Here is a 27,320-nt window from a genome sequence, read left to right as displayed (position 1 = left end):
TTCTTTAAAGTGCCATTCTGGTGGATTTTTGTTTTAAGATTCCAACTTTTTAAAAAAATGTATCAAAAATGTCAAGGATTAGACTTGTGAATTAAATAACATTTTGGCTGAACAAGTCTATTCTGCATTCCTAACATTGAATAAAGTGAATACAAACATTTAACACTTTTTGGTGTTTTTTTTTTTATGCCATCAACCATGGTATCCTTCTGGACAGGCTTTGGGGCTTGGGAGTGGCAGGCACTGTGTTATAGATTCCGTGGCCAGTTCCAGTCTGTGTTGTAGGAGAGGAGAGGTCGAGACCTAGGCCCCAGCAACGTGGGATGCCCCAGAGCTCTCATCTCTCTTTTTTAACATCTACATAAAACCACTAGGGAAGGTCATCAGTGTGGAGTGGGGTGTTATCAGTTATATATCTCCACTCCTAGCCGGACAGGAAATGTTAGGGTGGTACTGGTCAACTGCTCAGAGGCTGCAAGGATCTAGATGGGGAGGAACCAGCTTTGATTCAAACCTAGCAAGATGGGATGACTCTTGAGTTTTTGGCTCTCTAGGCCCAGATGACATTTCATCCCTGACTCTGTATGAGGTGGCATCCCCTCCCCCATCCAGACTGAGTTGTATCTCTTAGATCAGAGGTCCTCACGGTCAGGTCATTCAATGCAATGGACTGTGGGGATGAGGGAAAAATGTTGCCAAGGGAACAATCAGACAAGCGAGGCAGAAACATTTGTACTTTAAGGCTTGCAAGATTTTGTTAATATAGCCTTACAATAAGGTAGATTTAGCTCATCTAGTCATGTTTTGTCCCTGGTTTACCTGGGAGGGCTGACACTCATGTCTTGGTCACTTCCTGCTTTGGATTTTTGAAACACCCTCTATATCAGGGGTTCTCAACCTTGGCAACTTTAAGACTTGTGGACTTCAACTCCCAGAATTCCTCAGCCAGCTTTGCTGGCTGAGGAATTCTGGGAGTTGAAGTCCACAAGTCTTAAAGTTGCCAAGGTTGAGAACCCCTGCTCTATATGAAGCTGACTGCTCTTGAAGATCACAGAACTAGTCCTTGAAGATCACAGAACTAGTCCAGCGGCAGCACAGTGATGGATGCCCCTAGGTTTATCCACATAACACCTCTGTTGCGCAAACTCCCCTGGCTTCCAGTTTCCTTCCAGGTGCAACTCAAGGTGCTGCTTATTATCTTTAAAGTTCTATATGGCTCAGGGCCAGGTTATAACAAATAACAGAGTTGGAAGGGACCTTGGAGGTCTTCTAGTCCAAACCCCCTGCTCAAGCAGGAGATCCTACTCCATTCCAGACAGGTGGCTGTCCACTCTCTTCTTAAAAAGCCTTCAGTGATGGAGCACCCACAACTTCTGCAGTTATCGGCGGGATCCCTCTTCCTAAGGGCATCTACCCATCCTACCAGTTCAGAGAGGGTGGGCAGACTCCTTGTCACTTCCCTTAAAGATTGCCATCGTATGGGATCAGGAAGGGTGCCTTTTCTGTGGCAGCCCCTGCCCTATGAAATGCCTTCCTCTTGAAGCTCGGCAGGCCTCTATCCTCCTAACCTTCCAAAAAGCATTAAAGATCTGGTCACAGCCCCAGGTGCTAGGACAGGGTGAGATGGTTGAGAGGATTTAACTGAGGGACTGTATTTTGAAAGCTCAGCTTTAATGCCAGGTTTTAAATGTTTATGGTATTAGAAATATGTGTATTATATTGCTTTATTATTAATGCTGTTTTAATTGTGATAGAGAGGCACCCAGAGTTTGATATAAATATTACGAATAAATAAATGTTATAAATCAATCAATCAAAAATAACAGACAATAGCTAAACTTGATTTCGTTTACGTTTAAAGATAATAAAAATTAAATATAGTGAATATGATTATTCTCCAGTAGTACATGTAATGATATCAGATTAAAAATTGCAATTTGGGCCTTTCGTCTGCTTCTAGCTTCCTTTAATGTTCACCATGCATAAACCGTATACTGACACTGATTTTAAACACTAGCTATGTTTCTCACTTCAGGCTGTGAAAGACAACTCCATGGGAATTTATAGATGCCAGTGTGAATAAATGCCAGTCAGAGAAATTAAAACAGAGATTATGAGCAAATCCCAAATAATCTTCTCTAAACAAAGTTCATAGATAATTTACTAGGAAACCCCCCCCCTATTTTTTTTAAAAAAAATTTTTCATGATATTTTCCTACCTCCTTGAGTAGCTGGCACATTAACAGCAACTATTTTGCTATTTGCAGGAAGAGGCAGCTTTGTAATCACTTTGCCCGCCATGGTTACTGGACTGCTGGCAATCTGGAAAGTCTGACCACTGCTAGAAATGGTGGTTGCTGACGTAGCAGCCGTGCTGGTGGCTAATAAACCAGAAATTGGGGCCAAAAAAAAAATATAAAAAAATCCCAATGTATAGATTTCTTTTGACAATTAACTCACATCAATAAATCAATCAATAGCAACAACAACGATTTTGCTATTTCAACGATGTTGCCCAGAAGACAACATCATTATATAGTGCAGCTGCATTCATTAAGGCAGTGATGGCGAACCTTTTAGAGACTGAGTGCCCAAAAATCGGCCCGCCCCTGGCCCGCCCCCGCTCCACCCGCCCTCAGGGCCACTCACCATAGATCGTCCAGGCAGCCTTGCAGTGCCATGGCAGCCACACCCTCCGCCTGCACCCTGCAGCATCATCTGCACGTGATGGGGCGCGAGGGCGGAGTCTTGCCCCTGCTGCCTGGTTGCCATGTGCTTGGCTGCACTGCTGTGTGGGCCGCGCCTGGGGGAACCTCTCCTCCAAGCAAGCTGCTGGTGAGGAGGGGGTTGCAGGGGGAGGCGGGGTTGGGGCAACTGAGTGCCACCTCTGGCATGCGTGCCATAGGTTCGCCACCACTGCACTATGGCTTTTAAATACACTGTCTTTGTTTTAAAAAAGGCTAAAGAATCCTTTAGTTAAGAGTTGGAAGGCAAGACTGAGTTTTATAACACTATGGATGTGGTAATACATAAAAACATTTTCAATATTTATTATAATATTTAAATTAATCCAGTAAACTTTCAAATTAGTTTAAATACCAATTCTTGGAGGGGGGGGAAGGAGTCGTTGGAACAACAAACTCCTTGCTCTAAGATTTTGTGGAAAGTTCCAACAGATATACAAACTAACTAAACTTTCCCTCAAATAATTTTCTTCACAAATGGAGGAAGGGTCATCCTGCATTTTTCTAGAATTCAATAACAGAGGAAGATATAGTTGAAAGCGGGCAACTGTGCAGGTGGAGAAAATAATGAACTGATGAGAGACTGTTTGGTTTAATGGTTAAGGTGCTGGCCAGAAACCAGGAGACTGGGAGTTCTAGTCCTGTCTTAGCCATGAAAACTGGCTAGGTGACTTGGGCCAGTCCCTTTCTCTCAGTCCAACCATCTCACAGGGTGGTTGTTCTGGGGAAAATAGGAAGAAGGAGTATTAGCTATGGTTACCACCTTGAGTTACTTATAAAAAATAATAAATTGCAGGTAGGCAGGTAAAACATGCAAAAGGTGAAACTGTCACTTAATTCAAGGGAATGAGACAAGCACATCATCCCTACCCTACTTTTGTTCTCTGCCATATACAGAGGATGAATCTGCAAGGCAGGGCCTCTCTAGCTTGTCTCTACCCCTACAGAATCTCCATTCCAGACTTTCCCCCTCAACAACACAGGGTGGAGGATGGAGAGAATGAGATGTCTTGAAACAGGAGCCACTGAAGTCAGTGGGGCTTACAAAAGAATCAGCACACACAACATTCTTTGTGCTTTCTTACCCAGCACAAAGAATGTTATTTCCTTTTTGCAAAAAGAAGGGGGAAAAAAATCTTCATTATCCCAGAGATTTGTTTCCATGGTTTAAAATCCAAACTTTGTGGAAGAAACTAGGTTGAACACACACACCTTCGGCATCCTACCATGAACTAGAACCAATGATACTACAGAGATATCATTCATAGCTACATGTTTGCTGAGCTCAGAATTCTACAAAAAAATCTCCCTCCCTGTAAGAATGCATACAGGCGGTCCTCAGTTTACAACCACTCATTTAGTGACCATTCAAAGGTACAACCGCACTGAAAAAAGTGACTTATGAGCGTTTTTCACACTTATGACCGTTGCAGTAGCCCCGTGATCACGTGAATTCGGGCACTGGGCAACTGGCATGTATTTATGACAATTGCACTGACTCAGGGCCATGTAATCACCATTTGTAACCTTCCCGGTTGGCTTCCGACAAGCAAAGTCAGTGGGAGAAGCCAGATTCACTTAATGATCACAAGTGACTCCCAGATTGATCCAACAAAGGCAATTTTTATTCTCTTGTAAGCAGTATAGAAATATACCAAGCTGACAAGTTGCACTGTCATCGTACACAATTGTGGGATATGTTTTCTGAAGAACTCTCTGGTTAGGCTTAATAATTCCAGGAAAACAGCCTGCGTCAATCACACAAGCGCCTTCAGGACAGTTAGTATAAAGGTTCTGCTTTTCAGCTGACATCTCCAGAAGAAGCTACACACAAGGAGCTTTCTGAGCTACACTGTTCAGATAATGGCAATGCCAGTTGCAAAGAGCAACTCTGTAAAACTATCTCTTAGCTGCAACCTCCCCAGCAGCTCCCGGTAATTCCAATGACCATAGCTGGCGTCCATGGTATATTAGTAGGCTCCAATATTGCAAATAAAAAACTGTTACTACAGATCCAAGTTAAGACAACCCACGGAGAGTATTTTTTTTAACTAATGTCTTTACCTGTTGAAGGCTGGCCTTGTTTAACCCAGGTAGCAAATGTCTGATGGAAATTTTTGTTCTGCTGGAATGTTACTGTAGCTGGAGATCCCATTTTGGTGGCCAGCACTACTTTGGCTCCACTGGGCATGGAGCGTGGTAACTGGCCTACTACAACTTTCTGAGGAGTTGAGACTGTGGTCACAGTACTGCTAGTTGTAGTAGCTGTAGCCGCTCCACAGACGATAGGCACCTGCTTCTGTTGTTCCAGTCGTTTCTAAGAGAGTTAAACATCATATCACAAAGAATAGCTTTCGTTAATCTATGCAACTGTATCATCATTCTTAGCCCAGAATACAAAGGTGGGCAACTTTTGTAATTAAGAAATGTACAGGTGAGAGGAACAAAAAAAAAAAAAAAAAAAAGCAAGGTCATATCACTTATACGGCCAAAATGTGCTAGGTTTTTTTTTTGAGGGGGGGGGAAAGATAATCTATTGTTTCTATTTTGCCAATCATACCAGACATGGTCACATGAATCAGAAAAGGTAGACTTGCGATCTGGCCTAGAAGTTGCCCATTCCATACTGTAGACCAGGTAAATTAAGGCTGAATTTCATGCACATATTTTGGAACCAAGTATTATTAAATACAGCTGGACAACTATGTAAATATGCAAATACAACTGTATAAATGTGCAAAGGACAAGCTCACTTACATCATCCTTCAGGATATTCCACTAATTTGAGATAAAATATTTTGTAAAGAAAAGGCCAACTAGAACGGATGCAGTTAGCCATTACAAAGTTGCCAAGGACTATTAAAATACAGAAGCTGTTATCCACTGAGGTCTTGACCATATGAGACCTGCTATATTATAATTTAGCAGCTAAGAAATTGAACTACAAAGAGCTCTTTGTTGATTGGTAGCATTTCTGTAACTTGGCGCTTTTAAATTTGAATTTTTGTAGCACCATTGAAGAGTGCTTTAGGACGGCATTCGTGAAAAGCAATAAACGCACCCATAAGTTAATAAATTCTGACCTGCCTGAGATCATAGGATGCTTAAGTCATGGTTTTTGTCAAAGCATCCCCAAACCTGGAAAGCAAATTTTCAACAGCAGCTAAGAGTTGTTTGAGTTGGGAATCCCTGGCCAGTATTTGAGAAGCTTCTTCATACAATTCCTGCTTCTTTTACTCTTGTATCCAGTCCTCCCACTCACTACTTGAAAGAAGGAGCACCGGCATCAATTCTTTTGTAGCTTTCTAAGAAAGAGTGGATAAGGAAAGACAGGACCTCTGCTGATTTTTTGAGATTCTATATCTGGGGTCTTCTTTTGCATGGACTGGCAGCATCCAGCACAGTTGGCACCTTTTACTTGAGAAGAGAATTCCTCCAGAGAACATCCAATTCACCAGATTCCATAACATGGCAGCTCTGGATCCAACCCATTGTAATATGCAGTGCTTGGAACACTCTGTGAAATCTTTATTATGAAGGTGAAAGTAAAATATTTAAGTATTGAATTGAGAGTGGGGTTTTTTTTTTTAAAAAAAAAATATTGGACTCCCGATTCTTTTTTTTAAAAAAACCCTTATTTGATACATTTTTAATACAATAGGGCCTGCATTTATTATGTAAGATTTTAGTTGGGTAGTATTTTTTAAAGTATACTATAGGTACTTTGGATAAAGCTGCGATTCTAGGTAACTGAGATGACAAGAAACTTTATTTTGAACATATGGATCCAGAAGAAGTTGACACAATCCTCTGTGACACTAATCTAGTGGATTGGACCCCTCCGCTATTAGGCTAGAGAAAACAGCCACAGAAATTACAGAAGGAAGGGTTTAGAAAATGGTGAACACATCCACGAGAGAAAGGCATTCCCCTCTCAGTAGGGAAAACATGGGACGCTCCCTCTTAAAGAAGCCATCACTTCACCTTTAAAGAGGATTTCTGGGAATACGCATATAGCTGCAGTGACTTCTGAAATGAAATGGGTCCTCTGAGTCTCTTTCAGACAGGATTCAGTCCCAGATACGGAACAGAAATAGGAAAGCTTGTCCCAGTCTGTATGGGACGAAGTTGCATCAATAAACAAACAATAGCCCTGATCCCAACTGGACAAGACCTGGTGTCTACGAAGAAATGGATAGGAAAAAAATAGTTTCAGACCCCACCCTGGCAAGATGAAGTTGCTGTGTATTAGAAAACTAATAATACAGAAATTAGTACTAGTTGGGAGATTGTGCTACCCCAGACAGAGCTGACTTGCAATCCGAGGGGTTTTCGGGACCCCCCCAGCTCCTGCTTCAATAATAGACAATAGCCGGAATGTTTGCGTAATTGTATTTGATGCATCAACTGTGGTTATTCTTGGATCAGGAGGCACAGTGCCTATTTAGTCCTGCCCTCGTCATCATCTACCTGGATTACTGCAATGATTTCTAGATAGGCCGCCGAGGAAGACCATCTGAAAATTCAGGACCTTGCTATCTTTGAAACTGCCAGCTCCAGATTAACTCTGTCCACCCAGTATGAGCTGGGAGAGAAGGCTTCCCAGAGTCTTTTTTACAAGGGAGTGCCATCAGCTTTTTCGATGATGGTATTCCTTGCTTGGAATACCTTGCTCCTCAGGTCAGAACAAGCTACTCTGTTGGATTTCTGAAAAGATTTGAAAACACAGGGGATAATGAGGATTTCTTTTTCTTGGCCGGTGCACTCAGGGGAGGTTTATTTTTGGAGGCAACCGCTGGCACAAATCTGAAAACTTTTATCTTCCTTACTTTTGTATTATTTTAATGTAATGTACTAATAATTGATCAAGCTGATTTATTGATTTATTATTTAGATGTATTATGATTTATTTCCATGTGGTTGCTTGATGTCAGCCACTGAGAACTAAGTGGCACTTGAGCCATAGCAAGAAAGCAAATAAATACTTTCACAACACTGATTATGAAGCGATTTTGTAAATATAGACTTCTGAAACTCTGATATATATATTTCTGTGCGTATATGCAAGAATATTCATACTGTCCTGATGTTGAGTGGTTTCTGACACCTTAAATCTTTTATTAATAAGAACAGAGAGTTGTATTTGTGTTGCTATACTGTAAAACTAAAAAGCTGGTATGAAATAGCATGTCTGCTAGAGAAGAAAGGACTGAACACTTTCCTAGAGTGTTTAAAAGAACTGTTTTTTTATGTCCTTGTCAATAAAGCACGTTAAAAGAAGGGTTCTAATGAATCTTCCTTTTTCTCATTTTGCTTTTGCTATTATTGCTTGTTTTGTTCATGAATGCCAGGAACCTATGATCTGCTTCATTTTATATTTTATATATACTTTACATTAATACATAACCTGATTTGAGTGAGCATTTTGCTTGGAATAGCGAGATGGATGCAACATAAAGAATCAATGACAAGTAAGCGGAAAAGCAAGTGTTAATGACAGTTAATTATCAGACAGATGTCAGCCTTGTGTGCACGTCTCATTCACAGCAGATTAATTCTGTATCAGTGGATATATAAATATATCTAACTAAGAATCCCATTTCCATTCCAACATGGAAGTGTTTCTGATTGCTTACTTGGCAGAATGCCAAAAGCTACATTCACCAGAGCCTGCCAAATTATATATTCTGTCAACATTTCCCTTAATAGCTTTGCAACATAAATTTGCAGAGGCATACAACCCTGCGGAAAAGCCACCATATTCCACACAATGTGTAATACAAGCAAGTACAACAAATGTCAAAAATCTGAAGTTTTAGATTTAGATTCCCAATAGGAAGTTTCATATATTTTTTACTTATAAGAAGATGTTCAATGAAGACACACTTCCATGCTAATTTGCTAATTGTACATAAATGCAAACTTTAACAGGTGGGACTTCTAAAAGGCTACCCCACCTGTTGGGCAGCCAATCGTTGCTGTTTGAGTTGAGTCTCCATTTGAGCCTTGAACTCCTCTGCCTTCTTCTGTTCACTAACCTTAGCCTGTTGCTCAACTGCCTGGGCCTTTTCCTTCTCCACCCTGCAAAAAAGAAGTATAGAAAATACCGACCATTATAAAGGAATTACAATTTTTAATCAAGAAAACTAATTTCCAAGCTATTAGCATAGTGCATCTAAGTTCCTGGAATTTTCAAACATCAACAGGATCTACGTTATACATTATTCTTCCTTCTGAAATATTTTATGAGTGCCCTTAAACCTGGTCCTCTCCAAGTCTAGAGGAAACTGGGATCTAATAAAAACTTCCTGCTGGGAGATTTAAAAAAAGGAACATCTCATTACATTTTCCCTATGTAGTCCCCAGTTGCTTTTCTTATGCCATTCCCATGACAAGAGAATTGTAGAATTTCATTTATATCCTTTAGAACCAACTGTTGACCACCTCTGAATTTAATTCAAGACGTTTCCTGCAATATCTGATTTGCTTGCTGCATTAGCTGAAGTATTTTAATGTCCACATTAAACAGTTTAGCTAGATGAAAATGTGGGGTAGATGGATCCGGAGCTGGCTGACCGGCCGTACTCAGCGAGTGGTCCTCAATGGAACTGCATCTATATGGAGGGAAGTGTGTAGTGGGGTGCCCCAGGGCTCTGTTCTGGCCCAGTACTCTTCAACATCTTCATCAACGATTTGGATGAAGGGATAGATGGGGAACTCATCAAATTTGCAGACGACACCAAGCTGGCAGGAATAGCCAACACTCCAGAAGACAGGCTTAAGATACAGAAGGATCTGGACAGACTTGAACACTGGGCACTAACTAACAAAATGAAATTCAATGGTGAAAAAAGCAAGGTTCTACATTTAGGCAAGAAAAACCAAATGCACAAGTACAGCATAGGTGGCACCATGCTCAATAGTAGTAACTGTGAGAGGGACCTCGGAGTCCTAGTAGACAATCACCTAAATATGAGCCAGCAGTGTGCTGCAGCTGCCAAAAAGGCCAACACAGTGCTAGGCTGCATTAACAGAGGGATAGAATCAAGATCACGTGAAGTATTAATACCACTCTTCAATGCCTTGGTAAGGCCACACTTGGAATACTGCATCCAGTTTTGGTCACCACGATGTAAAAAAGATGTTGAGACTCTAGAAAGAGTACAGAGAAGAGCAACAAAGATGATTAGGGACTGGAGGCTAAAACATATAAGGAACGGTTGCTAGAATTGGGTATGTCTAGTTTAACGAAGAGAAGGACAAGGGGGGACATGATAGCAGTATTCCAATATCTCAGGGGCTGCCATAAAGAAGAGGGAATTAAGCTATTTTCCAAAGCACCTGAAGGCAGGACAAGAAGCAACGGGTGGAAACTAATCAAGGAGAGAAGCAACCTAGAACTAAGGAGAAACTTCCTGACAGTGAGAACAATTAATCAGTGGAACAGCTTGCCTCCAGAAGCAGTAAATGCTCCAACACTGGAAGTTTTTAAGAAGAGACTGGACAGCCATTTGTCCGAAATGGTGTAGGGTTTCCTGCCCGAGCAGGGGGTTGGACTAGATGACCTCCAAGGTCCCTTCCAACTTTACTACTATTATTATTATTATTAAGTGACGTAGGGGCTTAAAGCTCAAAAACTTAAAAGATCTTAAAAAGCTCAGAAGAAAGGTGCCCAAAATAAAGACAGAGGGAGGCAATGCATCAATTCTGATTAGCACCACATAATACTGTTATTGTGGTAGGACTTACGGAACATATTATACAACAAATATGAAAGGTACTTTATTGCCTTGTGCTAAAATAAGCCCAGCAACTCCTAAAAGCAGCACAAGAAATGAAGACAAAGAAATCATAGGATATAAAACTACAAAATGCTATCATTATTTATTTATTAAATTTATATGCTGCCCATCCCATTAATAAGGCAAACTCTGATCTCGTGATGAGATAAACGGAAAGGGTAGGCGATACTGAAATTTGAGAAGTTTCCACTTTTCAAAATTTGTGTTTTCTTGAGTACAAACAGGTAAAAAAAAAGGAAACCTGGAAAAACTAAACAAGATTTTGGACCTGAGTAGAATTACTAGAAAGCTGGGGAAAGAAAGGGTATACAAAAGAAATTCCAATACATAATTTGATAGGTTGTAACTATGCAAGAGAATGAATAGAAATGAAGAAATAGGAAACAAAAGGGATTGTATAGTTTTATTAACTGTAATCAATTTAACAGCCTCAAGAGTTTTTTTTTGTAAACACATTCACATTCACATTTTGCATCACATTCACTGAAATGAAGAAACAATGGTATCAAGAAGGGATTTTTTTCCCCGTTTGTATTTTCTGAACTGCACTTACAGTTCTGTGATTTTTCTGAGGTTTTAGTTTGTTAAACCAACTGGCATAACTCAAATAAATACATTCAAATATGTACCTCGGTATAGCTAGAACAAGTTTCAGTTGTCATCTTACCTTTCAGAAAATGCTTTTATCTCCCATAATTCCAACTCCTCCTCTGCCACCCAGGTTTCAATTATGACTGGTCCTGTTTGCTTTGGTGTTTCTGGCCTTTTGGGCCTCAAAGCACTCGATCTAAGACCCTTCCTCTGAGGGGTTGGCGTTTCTGACAAAAAAGCAACGCCAATCAATTCTCAGTTAAATATCAGTATGAACATAGGTCATATTCGTCTATCTAGGTTATTTGTGTATTTTATACCCATGTTTACCTTTGGGGGCCTCTGGAACACCAATAGGACAAATAATTTTCCGTATGCAGTACTCTGATCGAATCCCATATGGTCCAACATCTCTCCGTTTGATTATTTCAGTTGTTGTAATTTCCATTTCTGATGTTTCTAGAAATATATTTGAACATTCATTCACCAATGTAAAAAGACATTACCACAAACGTTAGCTGAAGTTCTGGAGTTTTGGTTTAAAAGCTGCACATTTATAGTTTGTTTTAGCATATGTGCAGAACCCCCCCCCCCCCAAAAAAAAAACCATGCTGGTACTTCATATTTAACCTCCATTATTAAAAAAAAGTTTTAATCAATTGTGCAATATGTCAGGATACTCTTTACAATTTTGTAACTTTAGGCTTAAGGTACTGATTAGGTAAACCTCATAATGAAAATGAAATGAAGTACAGAAATGTGACTAATATTACATGTAGCCCTCAACTTACAAATTCCTTTAGTGACCATTCAAAGTTACAACAGCACTGAAAAAGTGATTTATGACTGTTTTTCACACTTAACGACTGTTACAGCATTCCCATGGTCATGTGATCAAAATTTGGGCCCTTGGCAATGGCATGTATTTATATGACAGTTGCACTGTCCTGAGGTTATGTGATCACCACTTTCCAACAAGCAAGGTCAATGGGGGAAACAAGATTCGTTTAATGACCAAATGATTTATTTAATGATTGCGATGATTCACTTAACGACTGTGGCAAAAAGTCATATAAATGAGAATAAATCACTTCACTGCCTTGCTTAGCAACACAAATTTTTGCTCAGTTGTGGTCATTAAGTCGAGGACTACCTGCACTCTTACATTTATTTGATGAAAATAGCTGCGTGTTTTGAACATAAGATCTTTAAGATAAAACGCAGAATAGCCATAATTTTAAACAATAATTAATAATAATTAAAGAGTAACAGAACAGATAAAAAAAGAAAAGGCTACTGCAATTTCTAACTGCAAAACTTTAAGATGAATGAGAAACAGAAATGTCTTTTCTACCAGCCAGAAAATGAGTAATTCATTGACTAATTCAGCACTCTGCCTTCTATAGCCCTTGAACCAACTTCAAAAACCTTTTTGTAAAGCAAATAGTTGAGATCTGTGTCAGAAGGAATCTATAGTAGCCTACTGCATTTGGAGGCAAGAAAACATCTGCACAGAAGTAGGGAAAAAAGGGGAAATGCATTTTATATTGTCATGCCCAAATTCTGGTCTGGAAAAGTTCAGTGACAATGATCAAGACTCAATCGCAAAACTCCATGATGTTCTCCCTCAGTAACTTCTGGCAAATGCTAAGCAGTGCAGATTTACCTGCAATTAAATGACTAATATATTAAAAATGAATCCAAATTAAGCAGTATTCTCTTACAAGCAGTCTATACGTTTGGATTAATTTAATTAATTAAATCTTTATGCCACCCACCTCCTCTACAAGGTGACTCTTGGGCAGCTTACAAGTTATCAAACAAGTAAAAAAAATAATTAAAACATTAAAAATTATACAGAATAAAATATTATTAAAAACTGAACTAAACCAAAACTAAAAGAGTTTTAACTGGTTTTTCACTGGTTTTTACACTGTTTTTGAAAAATTATTTTGAGGATTGATTTTTAAACTGATATCTGTCGTGTGTATTCTGAAGCTCTGGAAATCGACAAAGATATTTCAGACCATAACAAAAGGTTATCATTCAGTTCCAAGATACTGGCTCAACCACATATCCTGGGCCCAAAGCTTGGTCACAAAACCAGGTCTTTAGGGCCTTACAGAGAACCAGTAGGGACAGAGATATCTAACCCCCAGGGAATTATGTTATCCTGAACGCCCAATATTGATGGAATACTAAAGGATTGAAAGACTTAATAAAAAATGAGCCTGACCAAGTAAAAATCAAGTTACAGGTTATATTTATACTCAGATATAATGTCTTAATAAGCAAAGCTTTATGGAAATGAGTATCAAGAACATGGCTCCCTAGTTTGTTAAACCAGCATTATTATAATATTCCAACAGGTAAAATGTAGCTCTCTATAAAAGAACAATGGAAACCAGTTTGTCATTTTAGTTTATACGAAGTACTTTAACCAGTTCCCCCAATTTAGGCCTCACAGAAAACTCATGGTTAAATGAACTGTGCTGTATTTTATGCTTGAGTTTGGTTTCTAATACCAGGGAATGCTTTCCTCTGAAACCAATGTCAGCATGCTTTGAATTTTCTGTTCAACAGAATCCAGAATGCAATACTAGAAAGTGCCAGTGGTCGGCATTTCTGGATATTTTCTTTGTAATTAGTATCTTCCTCTTGCTATATAAAATTGTTTTAGTCTGTGCTTAGTAGTGTGATCATAGTTTCCTATTAAATCATGGACTGAAATTAGTTTCGGTTTCATTCATAGTCATCCAAATATAATATATTGAGTGGAACAAAAAGTGTAATATAAATATAAATGAACCCAAAACAGAATTCCATAAAAATAATTGATTTCAGAGTTCTAGTTCCCATAATATATTACACATTTTGCAAAACTGTTTAATTAATCCAGATTTCTGAAAGTCAACTCTACCTGTCCGTGTAGTTCCTCCTCCTGGTGGAGGTTTGGCAGCCATGTCATCCCACTTTAGGCATGCCCACAGTAACCTCAACATGAGGCTAACTCCTGCCAAAGATTTTACAGTTTGAAGTCGGTACCTGGGAAAAAACCAAAAAGAAATTCATTGGCTGGCCACCTTCAATATCCTAAAAGAAACAGCTTAAATGCCATAGATCAGTGATGGCAAACCTTTTAGAGACCGAGTGTCCAAACTGCAACCCAAAATCCACTTATGCGTTGTTGGATGCCGAATGGGTGTGGCCCACTGGGTGGGCGTGGCTACGGTGATAACAGCAGACTGGGTGGGATTAAAAAGTTCAATCAATCAATTCCAACTTTGCAAGATCTTTTTTTTTCCCTGTGAGAGGTTGAAATTGACTGATTGATTGAACCTTTTTTTTTTTTTTACACACGGCAATGGAGGCCTAAAGCGAAAAGGTTTTATAAAACCCAGCTGAAGGCCTAGGACTGGGGTGACGGCGTGCGTGCCCACAGAGAGGGCTCTGAGTGCCGCCTCTGGCACCCGTGCCATAGGTTTGCCACCACTGCCATAGATCTTCTGAGATAAAAATGTTTTTCTTTCAATCATAGTTAAAAATGGAGTGCACTTTCACATATAGAAGCACACATAGTACTAGCAGTCATTACAGACAGTCCTTGATTTACAAGCATTCGTTTAGTGACCGTTCGAAATTGCAATGGCACTGAAAAAGTGACATGACCATTTTTCACACTTATGACCATTGTAGCATCCCAATGGTCACATGATCAAAATTTGAACACTCAGCAACTGGCTCATATTTGTAATAGCTGCAGTGTTCCCGGGTCATGTGATCCCCTTTTGTGACCTTTGACAAGCAAAGTCAAGGGAGAAGCCAGATCCACTTTGCAACTGTGTTACTGATTTAACAACTGCAGTGATTCACTTAACAAAGGTGGCAAGAAAAGTCATAAAATGGGGCAAAACTCACTTAACAAATTTCTCACTTAGCAACATAAATTTTGGACTCAATTGTGGTCGCAAGTCAAGGACTACCTATAATTCTGTATCATAGCTCAGCATTGGATATCAGAGTTTTCTACCCATCCTTTTGATTAATCTTAAAATAATAATTTTTTTGCAGTGTTCATTTCTTTAGGCTGCATTCATTCTAAGAGCCTCAAGTTAAAAAGAATGGGATTTCAGGATGTTCCTACTTTCCAGTTTTTGATCTCAGTGGGTACTTTTCAGGATATTTAATCCTTACAAGTGCATACCCTCTGCAAACTCTCCTTCTTCATCATCACTCCACATATCAGATGCAAAAAACTGCCAAATTTGCATTAGATACAAGGTTCCCTACCCCAATACTGTTCCATATCCTGACTAAGAAGCAGCCAATAAATCTTTCTTTCTAAATACATGTACAAGGAATATTATTCTCCTGTTAAGTACAGGTCCAGTATCTAAGGGACAAAATCATAAGTAATTAAGATTTTTAAGTGGTGACAATTAAAGTACTGGATTATAATACGTTCACAACATATGCACAACCAAATCTTCTCCCACTCAGTGTTTCCATTTTTTTTTAACACTGTTATAACACTGTACCTCCAAGTGATGCCAAAAGTTGGTCTTGGGGATGGATAAGGCCAGATGTCCAAAGCAGGCTTAGCGGTATAGTTGAAACAAGGAACTTCTCTAATCCCTCCTCTTCTTGCCAGCTTCTTCAAGTCATCGCTGGGTAAAACAAATATGCTCTTTTTGCTGCTTTTAGTAACAAACTTTCTGTAAGATGGCAACGCTGTTCCAGAACGAGTTTTTTTAGGTCTTGTAAATTTCATTAGTTTCACTTTGTTCCGTGTGGAATATTCCTTGCTGACTGTCATAGAAGTCAACAATGTTCCACTCGGGGTGGTTAAGGAATCAGTCACTGTCGTCGTAACCACGGTTTTACTATGCTCTTTTACAGAAATAACATCGGTACTACTGTTGGTTGTGGGAGTGCTAAGCTTTGTTACAGTGGTGGTGGTGGTGGTTGTTATAGTGGATATGGAACAATTTTCAGTTGATGACATTACACGTTCTGTATCCTCCTTGACTGCTGAAAGCTCTGACATTTTACGAACAGTTTTTGATTCTGTAGAAATGGTAGATGTGGTGGTCACTTCTGTCACAACCGCTTTCACTGCATTTTCTCCATTGATGTTTTTAATTCTGTGTGTCTGCAGTCCATTCTGATCAGCAAAGTCGTTACTCAAACTAGATTCTTCACATGAAATTACAGGCGAGAGGGCAGCTTTCTTAACACACGAAGATTCAATTTCCATGCATTCTGTTTCACTACTTATACTGTTCTCGTTACAGGAATGGATAGCTGTGATGGATGCATCATCAACCGGACTAGATCTTTCAGAAGAACACTGCTTCCTTCCACTGTCTTGAGCAGATAGAGATGTATCCCCCTGAGGTAAAACACCACCTCTAGAATCACAGTTGGGATCCACAGAACTCCCTATAGAAAACTCATTGTCTGAATTTCTTCTGTCATCCACATCTTCCACAGCGATATCTCCATTCATAAATGGTTTTACAGATTCATTAGAGGGAAATGTTTTACCTAGCAGATTGTTTTTATTAATATTATTGACTTTAGAGTCAAGATTACTCTCAGCTTCTGCAAGAGCTTCTCTTTTTAAGCATTCTTCATTTGGTAATACTTTAAAATCAGCATCTTTTCCATTCATCTGATATGGTGCTGACTTTCCTCTGTCCATCTGGACATCATGTTCTCCATTTTTATTGTTGTTTTTATCAGCAATGCTTTTAATCTGATCGATGCACTTGCTTATGGAAGTTGGAGGATCACACTTTGCCTGCTCTAGCTTTTCACCATTTGTTTCAGCAATTTTACAGTGTGTAATTTCATCAATGATGTTTTCTCCTATGATGTCAGGAATCTGGGCTTCAAATGCCTTTTCTGAAATAAGCTCAGTTCGCAATGATTTCAGGCCTTCAAGGTCTGGCTTGGGATTTAATGCAATCTTTGGTTCAGATGCATCTTCACTGCTTTTAGGTAGACTCACATTTATTTTATTTGCTGCATGATGATCCTCTAAATTACAAGCTTCTACAGAATCACGGCCCTGATTTTCAGTTTTCAATGTCTCATTTTCTTCCTTAATGAGAGATGCAGTGTCTTTTTCACAGTTCTTTTCAATTCCCTCTGGCTGTATATTATCTTCACAATTAGGTCCTGTGATTTCCTCTGAGCTTTTTTCATTGTCCTCTAACACACTGCATTTGGTTGATTCTTTGTTGTCTATTGCTTGAGAATGTTCCATGGTTGAATTATCATCCTCCTTATTCAGCATTTTATTTTTCTCTGTATCTGCTGGTTCAGAAGCACTTCCATGAGCATTTGCTGCTATCAAACATTGAGTATCTGAGCACTGATCGGAAATGAGGTCTGATTCTTCATCTAAAAGTCTATTCAAGCAAGACAAGGATTGGACTGATTCACTGTTTTTATTGAACTGGATATTGTTAGGTGACAAACAGTCTTTAACAGGATCTTCAGATTGCTTTGTACCTAAACTATGGGCTCTCTTTTCATCTGTTTCTGTCTTAACTAATGGTAGAGCATCTGTATTCCTTTGTGGACTCAGAGATTTACAATCTGAGGAATTGGAAGCAGCTTTAAGTTTAATTCTTTCTAATCGCTGCTTTTCCTCTAGTGTAAATTGTTTTACTCTTCTTTCAAGTAGTCCATCTAATTTTGATGTTTTCACTTTCCTTTTGTAACATGTCCTTAAGTGAAAACCTTCACTAACATTTATTAAATCTGCACTGATTGGAGTTTCTTCACATTTGGGGGAAGTATCCATTTTTACTTCATCTATTTCCATAGGTTCTTCCTTGATGTCTTTATCGTTTTCACAGATTCCTTTTTCATCTATAAAGAATAATGTTTAATCAGTAGAACACTTTATTATTTAACACATACTGACAAACCCAAGTCAGAGCTCCCCAACCAGGACAGCTTCCAATTATATAACTTATTCCCATCATTATGTACAGCAGGGATGGGGAACCTTTAGGACATGTGCCTGGCTCAGGAATTCTGGGAGTCAAAGTCCACAGGTCATAAAGAGGCCATCGTTCCCCACCCTTATGTACAGCATAGTCGAACTAGGTAGAGAATCCTGGAAGTCCGAAATCCCCCATTTGGAATGAATTCAGACTGAGGAAGGCTAATCTAAATTGTGACTGATCACATATTCTTTTGCAACAATATATGCAGGCATATGGAATTAATAAAGCACTCTGTTTCTACCGTGAATAATTATTTTCTCTAGATTGTCTTCAAGTAAACATTGCACACATAAACATCTCACTCAATCATGAAAGGTTAGATGTTTATTATTACCTTCCTTTGCATGATCTGGTTTTTCAAAAAGTCCATCAATTTCAGCTTTTTCTTCATTTAGTTCATTTTCTTCCTTGGTTTGACTTTTCTTTGTGGTCTCAGAATGTTCAGTTTCTTTTTGGTCCTTTTTATGTGGTTCATGGAAGTTTTTTATTCTACTTTTCAAAGAACAGTGCTCTACTTTTACTTTTGCTGGATTTTTCCTTTTATCCAATTCGTACTGTTGTTCTGTGATAGCAGCAGTATTGTTCTTTGCTGATAAAAAAATACTCATATGATTTTGGTCACTTTGTCAGTATAAGCCTCTAACAGAGGCTTTCAAAGCCTAGTGCTATGTTCAGAAATAGGACTACTACAATTACAGTAGATCAGTTTATTTCTTCTCCTGAAATGCAATTTTCTTTTATAGTAATGTTACTGATCATTTTCCAATAGGGTCTTAACACAGATAATTCATTAAACCTGACTATCAATTTTTTTTATTTTTATCAAAAACATAGTTATTTCTGTATCAATAACAATTAGAAAATGACATCGTTAACAATTGTTAACAATTTTGTTTGCAAAAAGATTCTGATCTTGTAGAGGCTCTCACTAGGAAAAACAGAAGTGATTTTGTCCCTTTTCCTGCTGCTACAGTACTTTCTTTCCTACCATGCCAAAAGACCCCTTAATCTCCCAGAACAGATTTTCTGATCACATCAGACAGGGAGAAAATCAATAAAAACTATTTTCATTTATGGAAACAGTCTACTTGTCAGAGTCTGCTCTATATAGCTTCGAATCGATTACACTGGGGTTAGGGTACATTACTAAAATCACAAAATCTCTCTTTAATTACAAAATTTAATGTAGTTAAATTGACCAGCTGTAGAAATTTGACATGAAACCAAATTACAGTAGTTTGCTTCTTCCATTATTTAGAAAATTAAGATCCTTATGTGAATAATTAGCAACATTTTATAGCAACACCATATTTAATTGACAGAAACAGAATATTTTACAGATGTTTGTCTCCTAAAATGCTTGCTAGAAAGAAATTAAAATAATATTACAATATTGCTTGAAAATAAATAGTGAAAACTGATGTTTGATATTTTCAACTTCACTTCATATTTCAAAATCATAGCTATATGTTGGTCAGTTATAATAAATTTAATGAAATAATAAAAAAAGATAATGACAATTTCCAGCACTTACCAAGTAGTAACTTTCTATAACTGATATTAGTATTTCCAGGTAATCTGGGTACAAATCTATGAACATGTGTTTTACTAATCCATATCCATCCACCATATCCTGTTACTCTATATTCTTCTCCTTTTTGTTTCCAGACCTATGAAAAAGTTGAAATATATTTTCTTAATTTTTATATGAATTTGCAGCCTTATAACACATAAAATATGGTTTTGAAATAAAAGCCACAATTTTCTTTTTTTCTTAGAAGTTAACACCTTATCCATTCAAGTTTTAAACAATCTTTTGCTTGGCAATTTAATTTTTACAATGAAAAGTTGCATAGCACTTTAGAAATAATTGGTTAGGAGTGCACATATCCTCCAGAGCAAACTGCCTCTGCCTAAAACAAAAATCCTTTTCATCAGAATGAAAAGATGACAATATTATTCAGGTTTCTTGAGCATAAAAAACAGCTAGCTTTAGGAAAAAAAATAAAACTGTCTAAGAATTTAGCTAACGCTGAAACTAGGTTTGGTGCAAATCTAGGTTTGTGCAAATAGAGGTGCCTTAGTTAACAGCCACTCTTCACCGTCAGAGGTTAGTATACCAGGAGCAGACATATGACTTGAAAAAGGCAAATAATCTTAAACCCTGATTTCTCTAGTTTCCTTGGAAGTTCAAACAATGCTTAGGTTCTCAACTCTGATTAACTCAAACAGTAACTGGCAAGATATTTAAAACAGAATGTTTGTCTGCTCCTTCTTACCTTGCTAAAGGGATTGACCAAGAATATTCTCTCCTAAATTACTGTTGATTGTTAGCACTAAATACTGTTTCGGTGGTAACAATACATGTATCCCTCATTTAGCTTGATTATTTAGGTTAGCAGCTATTTGCAAATATGACAGCATATAACAGTAATTAAAAATTCATTTCAAGCCAATGCATACATTTGTAACCAAATTTCATCTGCTTGACAACGCTGAGTAACACCGGCATACTGCACAACAGAATTTTAACTGAATGAGACCGCACCAGTCAGTATCTTTGCAGTCTCTCTCTTGCTCTCTCCCTCTCTCTCTGTGTGTCACATGTCCCCTTAGTGACGATTCTGCTTAACCTTCTGTCTCTGGAACAGAACATGGTCACTAAACGAGAAGTGTGTCTATGGTACTATATGAACTGCATTCAAGAAGGCAACTAATATAGTTTATGTATTATTTATATTAAAACCAGCATAATAGTTTATTACAAAGAAATCTAAAGCAGTTTACAAATCCTATTCTGGAATTAAACTAAAATAAAAGCTGGAACAAAAACAACCCATTAAAAGCAGCATTATATATGGTAGGGAGAATTAATAACCAGTATATAAGAGGGTTTTAAAAAAACCTTTTCTTCATGTTAGGGTCTGGTATATTACAGGGGCTAACCAAAACAAAGTAAGTCTTAATTAAGAAGTCACAAATCACATACACACGATGCTTAAATAAGCAAGTTTACAATTATACAAACCAAGGGAACTGCTATAGAACATAGTGTGTATCAACAGACTATACTGCTAGGATAAGCACTCCAGTGAAGCTGGAAAAAGAACTCTGGGCAGGCCTCTTAGTGAGTTGGGTACTTTTTTCACTATTTTCATTCTTTTGAATTCATACTTAGAATATGAAAATGTGTGGCTCTCTGGCTATTCCTGAATTATAATTTCCAGTGTTCCTCAGCATTGGTAGCGTTGCTAAAATACAGCCAAATTTGGAGATTTAACTATCTACCTCTATGTTACTTTTCAATTCTTCCGTTAATTGGCTCCAGTGTCAATCTGCCCATATACCCTTTAGACCAGTGGTTCTCAACCTGTGGGTCAGGACCCCATTTGGGGTTGAACGACCATTTCACGGGGGTCGCCAAACAAGGCTGTCCGCCATTTTTCCCCCCTTTTCTTTGGCCATGCCCCTGGCACCCGGTGATATATAAGTGGTTGGGGGTCACCACAACATGGGGAACTGTATTATGGGGTCGCGGCATTAGAAAGGTTGAGAACCACTGCTTTAGACACTATTTTCTAATATTCAAATGGAATCTGCTTTCTGTTAACTGAAATCCATTCTTCTACACATAGGACAGATCTTGATGTCCTTTAAAAACTTATTTCAGGTATCTGCTACTATCATATCCCCTTTCTTCTTTCTCAAGAAGAAAATTTCTAATTTCTTGAATCTCTCTTCACAAGATTTTTTTTATCCCAGATCATTTTTATTGTCCTTATTTAAATTTGCTTCAGTTTACCTGAATTGTTTTTTTTTTACTGTGCGATTTCCAGGACTAGGTAAAATAGTAAGGAAAGTGTCTTGAATATGCAATACAAATATTACTTCAGATGATTTGGATTGTGTTTGTTTATTAATGCAATATTTTGGGCAGTCACTTCACATTTGTTTTCGGTTGTCCGTTTTGTCCTCTGGGCCTTATTCTTTGTTTGTTTGATTCACTTCATTATGAACAGCTGCATCCTCTGTCAACTCTTGTTGTGGTGTCACCTTTGTTTGATCTGAGAAACCTTTTGCCCTCTCTTTTCAACTGGGTATGCCGACTCATTGCACCCCATTTTCCAAATTTTTAAAATTTAGGGAGTACTACAGAGTTGCACTTCCGAATGAGTTTCTGGTAGAAATTCAGACAAGTCTCAGTGATCACAACTGTAGAATTCTACCTGTTCTTGTAAAAGTCACCCAGGATGGCTAACAATCAGCTCTCAGGTCACACACCTTGCAAATACTAGTGGGTTTGGGATATGACCGTCACATGTGAAGGAATGGTCTGTCAGAACTGCCTGTTTTCCCCTATTCCCACAAAGTGAGAAATTCAGAGTGTACCGGTTTTCACAAGTTTTGCAAAAGGGGTTCTTGAAAGAGAAAGGGGAGCAATTTTATTCCAAAATTTCCTTTTCCTCTTGCTCAGATTCTGGTTGTCAGAATTCCCGTGGGCTAAGTGAAAAGTCAGTGGGTTTTAATTCTGTGATCTTCTCAGCTAGCTGTTTAACAACCATCTACGTACCATGCTTACCAGAGTAAGAGAGAAAAAGATCACACACACTCTTTTGGGGATATAGGTTTGCCATTCCCAGCTGGACTCCTAAGAAATTGACCTCCACTCAGAATTCACTGGGGGAGAAGAAAAAGGGTCCATCTAAGAATTTCCCTTAATTAACTCTAACCACATTCAATATCAAAGACGTTTGATGATCAAATGAGCAAGATTACATCCAAAATGGAGTGGGATCTGATTACAGCAGCACTCCAAATTCATTCAGGTCCCTTCTTTTTTTTGTTGTTTATTGTATTACTGCGGTTATTTCAACTCTCATTCCATTAATATTCACAGCCTTTTAAATTTACTCAAAGAGCAGAAGCAATCTGCTAAAATAAATTAGTTTTAAAAAAAAGAAAAGAAAAAGAGAGTAATGTTATCTAGAAATAATACCTGGTGTTTGATGGGAAACGTATATTTCACCCAAGTTGCTTGTTGCATGGTTTCTTCTTCCTCTTGTTTTCTCTCCTTTTTTTTCACCTTCTCTTTTTCTTCCCTTTCAATCGCTGTCATTCTGCGTAACCTAATCATATAATACATATAAGAGAATTTCAAAGTATGAAACTGACCTAGCATTGTCAAATATTCTGGGAGAGATGAATGGAAATGCTTTTATACACACTCAAATATGTTACCTGGTGTGACCCAAGGATTCCCTCCAAATGGGCAGCATAACAACTGGTTTAATTGCACATTCCAATATAGCCAGAGCCAATGCAAATTCTCTAGGTTTGCTGCACATCTGGACAGCTTTGATCCAATTAGATCTGTGATTTGACAAAAATATGAAATACATTAAGTAGGTCGTGTTTACTAAGCCATCTTCAACAGCAAAGGAAAAACAATAAAATAGCAACTAACAGTGATGCAAAAAAAAAAAACCCCACAAAAAAAGCAAACATCCTTGAAGTGATGATAACCCTATCTTCCACCTCAATCCTGGGTCTATTGACGTATATCTATAGTATGATAAAATATAAAATCTGATATTATTTTCATTCAAATCCCTTCTTAATGTCCACCCCTTTGCTATGTTTTTTCTATATCTGTTCTCTTCTTTGCAACAGAAGCAACTACCTACTGCTTTTATGTTTTCCTTATTTTTATTCCTTTGTTTTCCTTGATTATTTCTCCAGTGTTCAATGTTCAATAGAAGCTCCTCAACTCTGGTGTGGTTTCCCATAATGTAATGCCCACATGCCCAAATATATCTATGAAAATTATAGATTTCTTTACCTGTGTGAAGCCCAGTTGGGATGAAGGAACGAGGAAGGGATGTTATTCTCTAGCTGAATTATTGTTAACCTTAGCGTGGATATTGTGAGAACTTTTGACCCATGGACAGAACCATTCCATTTGAACTCTCCAGCAGGACTTAGGCAAAACTTGTGAGAAAGGTGACGTCTTTTGTCGTGGTCTTCTCGGTGTTGATGTTTATTCAGAGCAAAAGAATTGGTAGCATATTGATTATGGTAGACACGATACTTCCCTTCTTGACCCAGCTTAAAATAATTGCTGATGTTTCCTTTCATAACTATTTCCTTCTTGGTATTCATTCGGGAAATTTCCCCTTGGGAATTAACCACAAGCACCTTATTGAAGTCAAAACAAAACAAAAGCAACAAACTTAAGAACATTTGTTTTTTAAAACTGAAATCTCAGTTTTAAAACAGAGGCAAAACTCTGCGGCCTTTAGGAACTACCATGTTAAGAATGAGCAGTAATATTTACTATGGCATGTATTTGACCATATAGATTTTGCCTCATATAATAATGTATTAGTCTCCTATATACCATGGTAGATATTGCTTTTGAACCAAAAATTAGTTTCTATACACTTTATTGCCAGGTTTTCCATTATCTCTTTTGACAGGGATGTTCTGTTTTTCTTTTTATTCTTTTTATTTTATTTCTCTATTATTTGTAAACACTTAAAAGTCTTTCTGGAATTCAACAATGCAAGTATAGTGGTAATAAATAAACACATGAACAAATTTCAATAATAAGCTAGGCTTGCATTCCATTAACATTTTTGGCCAAAAGAACATAATCCTGATGATCATGATTGCTGACAGCAGCAGAATAATTTCTGAATTCCAGAACAAAAAAACTGAAAGCACGTTTAGGAAAACAAGTATCGTTCCAGATTCAGAAGCACACAAGTATACTACTACTAGTAGTAAAATTAAAGATAACAAAATACAAAGACCTACAAATAGAAATAGAAAGACTGTGGCAAAAGCAAGCAAGGGTAGTACCAATAGTCATAGGCTCCTTGGGTGCAATCCCAAAACAACTGGAGCACCACTTGAACACCATTGGCATTGACAAATTCGCTATTAGTCAATTGCAAAAGGCGGCCTTATTAGGAACTGCTTCCATCCTGCGACGATACCTGTAATACCATCAAACATCCCCATCTGCCTATCCCAGGTCCTGGGTAAGGACTCGATAGGTAGACAAAATGCCAAATCCAGTCTGAACATCTGGCTAACTGTGCGATGATCCATAATAATAATACACATGTATATAGATATGTGCATAGATTTTGATGCCATCATTGCTGGCATTTCCATATTTATTTCTGGTTTTGTTTGTAACTATTATTTTGGCACTTCAATGAATCAGAACACTTTTTATTTTTCAACACTAACACAAACCTCTTTGCCTTCTTTAAAAAGTTTATTTGCTTCATGTGCTGCAGCAGCAACCTGCTGAATTTTCAGCTGGCTGAGTTTGCTATCTGGATTTCGTAACCTGGTGACCATTCGTGTTGAACCTGGAGTGCCTATTCCACTGTTTGGAGATTCACTTCTCTCACCATTAGATTTGTCACCTATCAGGGGGGGAAAAAAAAAAAAGCTTAAATAGGAACATACAAGTAAGGCAAATGAGCACAGCCATTTTACACTAAAAACTAGCCCTCGGCATATTCTTCTGATTATTAAGCATTATTTCTACCTGGGTCCTCTGAGTTCTGAGAATCTCCTTCAGTGATTTCCACTTCATCAGAATTCTTCACAGATTCACTCTGCATAGAATTTGGTTCTTTGCTACTGCTATGTTCTTGGTCCGACAAATGCGTTTCAGCAGATGAATCAATGTTCAGATTAGGAATTGTCTTACTTGTTTCATCTACCAAAAAAACAATTTAGGTAAATAGGCAATTTAGGTAAATAGTATTTACCTGAAGAATATTTCAATACAGAACATTAACATCTGAAATCAGAAATCTACACAAGTCTTGTAAATTATACGTGGTAGATACTTTTAAGTACCCAAGGAATAATTATACAGACGTACTATTTTTGCAAAATTATCCAGGTTTCTTTCAAATTGTAATAGTGAAACTGCTTCAATGTTATCAGCATATAAAACTGCAAAAAATTCCTTGTGAGTACTCAAGAAAGAGAGTGGTTCTTTGATCTATTGCTTTATATTATATTATTTGTTCTGGTGGGAAGCATTGAACTAGGGTTACAGAAGATTTGAAAGAACACTCCAAAGGAAGCCCTAGAAACCATGGATAAAAGGGGAGGGAGGAATAAAAAAATACTTTTCACAACAAAAAGTGGTTTGTGTTAAACTTGGTGCTTTAAAAAATAAACAGCAGAATAGATAAGGTTAAAATAGTGTAATAATATTCAGAATTACAAGAATGCAAATAATGAACAATAAATGGACTACTTTATTATTCATCCTGTTTGATTTTGGTATGCCCCTCATATCAAAATCAAACTGTTCACAGGATTATAATATTCACAGAGCTACTTCAAATATATAAAATGATATTATGAAGACAAAGCTCCTCAACAAATGTTATCATGTGAAATTAATATAATTCTTTCCTCTCTGTACATCTGAGTCAACCTTGAGCCAGTGAGAATCCAACTGCTAGTAGTCGTCAGAATTAGCTTGCAATACTGCATTCTAACCACTGCTCCACGATGGTTCAATATATTCTGAACTTAATAACTACTGATACACAGCATTAAAGAAAAGCAAACAGCATTTAGCTTTAGGAAACTACTCATTCAACACAAAACACAAAAGAAAACCACCCATGTACCTGATATAGCCTTAAGATCTTCTGATGCCATATTTTTGTCTGCCTTATTATCATCAGGAGTTTCTGAATCACACCCTACTGTGGTCTTCCCTTCAGAAGCATCAGCCGCTTCTGCAGAAACATTTGGGATGCTGCTTCCAGGAAGTGATAGTACAGAATCGTTTTCATTGCATGCATCTGCTGATTCTATAGAAAATGTACGATAAAAGTTCATAAACATTTTTAATATTGATTTACCAATCATTTTACTTATTTATATCCCACCTTTATTATTTTTATAAATAACTCAGGGTGGTGAATGTTAATTGAACTTGAACTGAAAATAAATTTGTAAGAAGCTGCTAGCATCATCTGTCCTGAATAGCATCACTGGAAAATTACACCTGATTCTTCAGTGAAAAAAAATAGTTGTATTGATTGTAAAATTTAAATATATATTGTACATGTTAAAAAAATGTATCAGCAATGCTACCGAAACAGATACATTAA

At 37.8% G+C, this 27,320-nt stretch overlaps 1 protein-coding gene across 7 annotated transcripts in view; it reads right to left on the bottom strand.

Annotated features, from left to right (window-relative positions):
• The window catches only part of BPTF (bromodomain PHD finger transcription factor), an 82,541-nt gene that overhangs the window by 28,288 nt on the left and 26,933 nt on the right, over positions 1–27,320 (bottom strand). For 3 of the 7 annotated variants that reach the window (XM_039326823.1, XM_039326822.1, XM_039326827.1), the window contains exons 5-19: positions 26,832–27,017; positions 25,724–25,897; positions 25,423–25,598; positions 23,999–24,354; positions 23,398–23,529; positions 23,156–23,285; positions 19,694–19,829; positions 18,494–18,748; positions 15,676–18,019; positions 14,058–14,182; positions 11,468–11,596; positions 11,214–11,364; positions 8,702–8,825; positions 4,809–5,061; positions 2,220–2,381 (exon numbers count right to left, since the gene is read on the bottom strand). In XM_039326823.1, the coding sequence (XP_039182757.1) occupies positions 2,220–2,381; positions 4,809–5,061; positions 8,702–8,825; positions 11,214–11,364; positions 11,468–11,596; positions 14,058–14,182; positions 15,676–18,019; positions 18,494–18,748; positions 19,694–19,829; positions 23,156–23,285; positions 23,398–23,529; positions 23,999–24,354; positions 25,423–25,598; positions 25,724–25,897; positions 26,832–27,017 (4,833 nt within the window). The remainder of the gene's footprint in view (positions 1–2,219; positions 2,382–4,808; positions 5,062–8,701; positions 8,826–11,213; positions 11,365–11,467; positions 11,597–14,057; positions 14,183–15,675; positions 18,020–18,493; positions 18,749–19,693; positions 19,830–23,155; positions 23,286–23,397; positions 23,530–23,998; positions 24,355–25,422; positions 25,599–25,723; positions 25,898–26,831; positions 27,018–27,320) is intronic. The other 4 variants (XM_039326828.1, XM_039326829.1, XM_039326824.1 and 1 more) reach the window with 3 other exon arrangements.

The sequence above is a fragment of the Crotalus tigris genome, unplaced genomic scaffold (genome assembly GCF_016545835.1).
Source record: "Crotalus tigris isolate CLP2741 ecotype Arizona unplaced genomic scaffold, ASM1654583v1 scf7180000024345.2110221, whole genome shotgun sequence".
Taxonomy (NCBI): domain Eukaryota; kingdom Metazoa; phylum Chordata; class Lepidosauria; order Squamata; family Viperidae; genus Crotalus; species Crotalus tigris.
The sequence above is the reverse complement of the archived record's forward strand: the minus strand, read 5'-3'. Positions and strand labels throughout refer to the sequence as shown.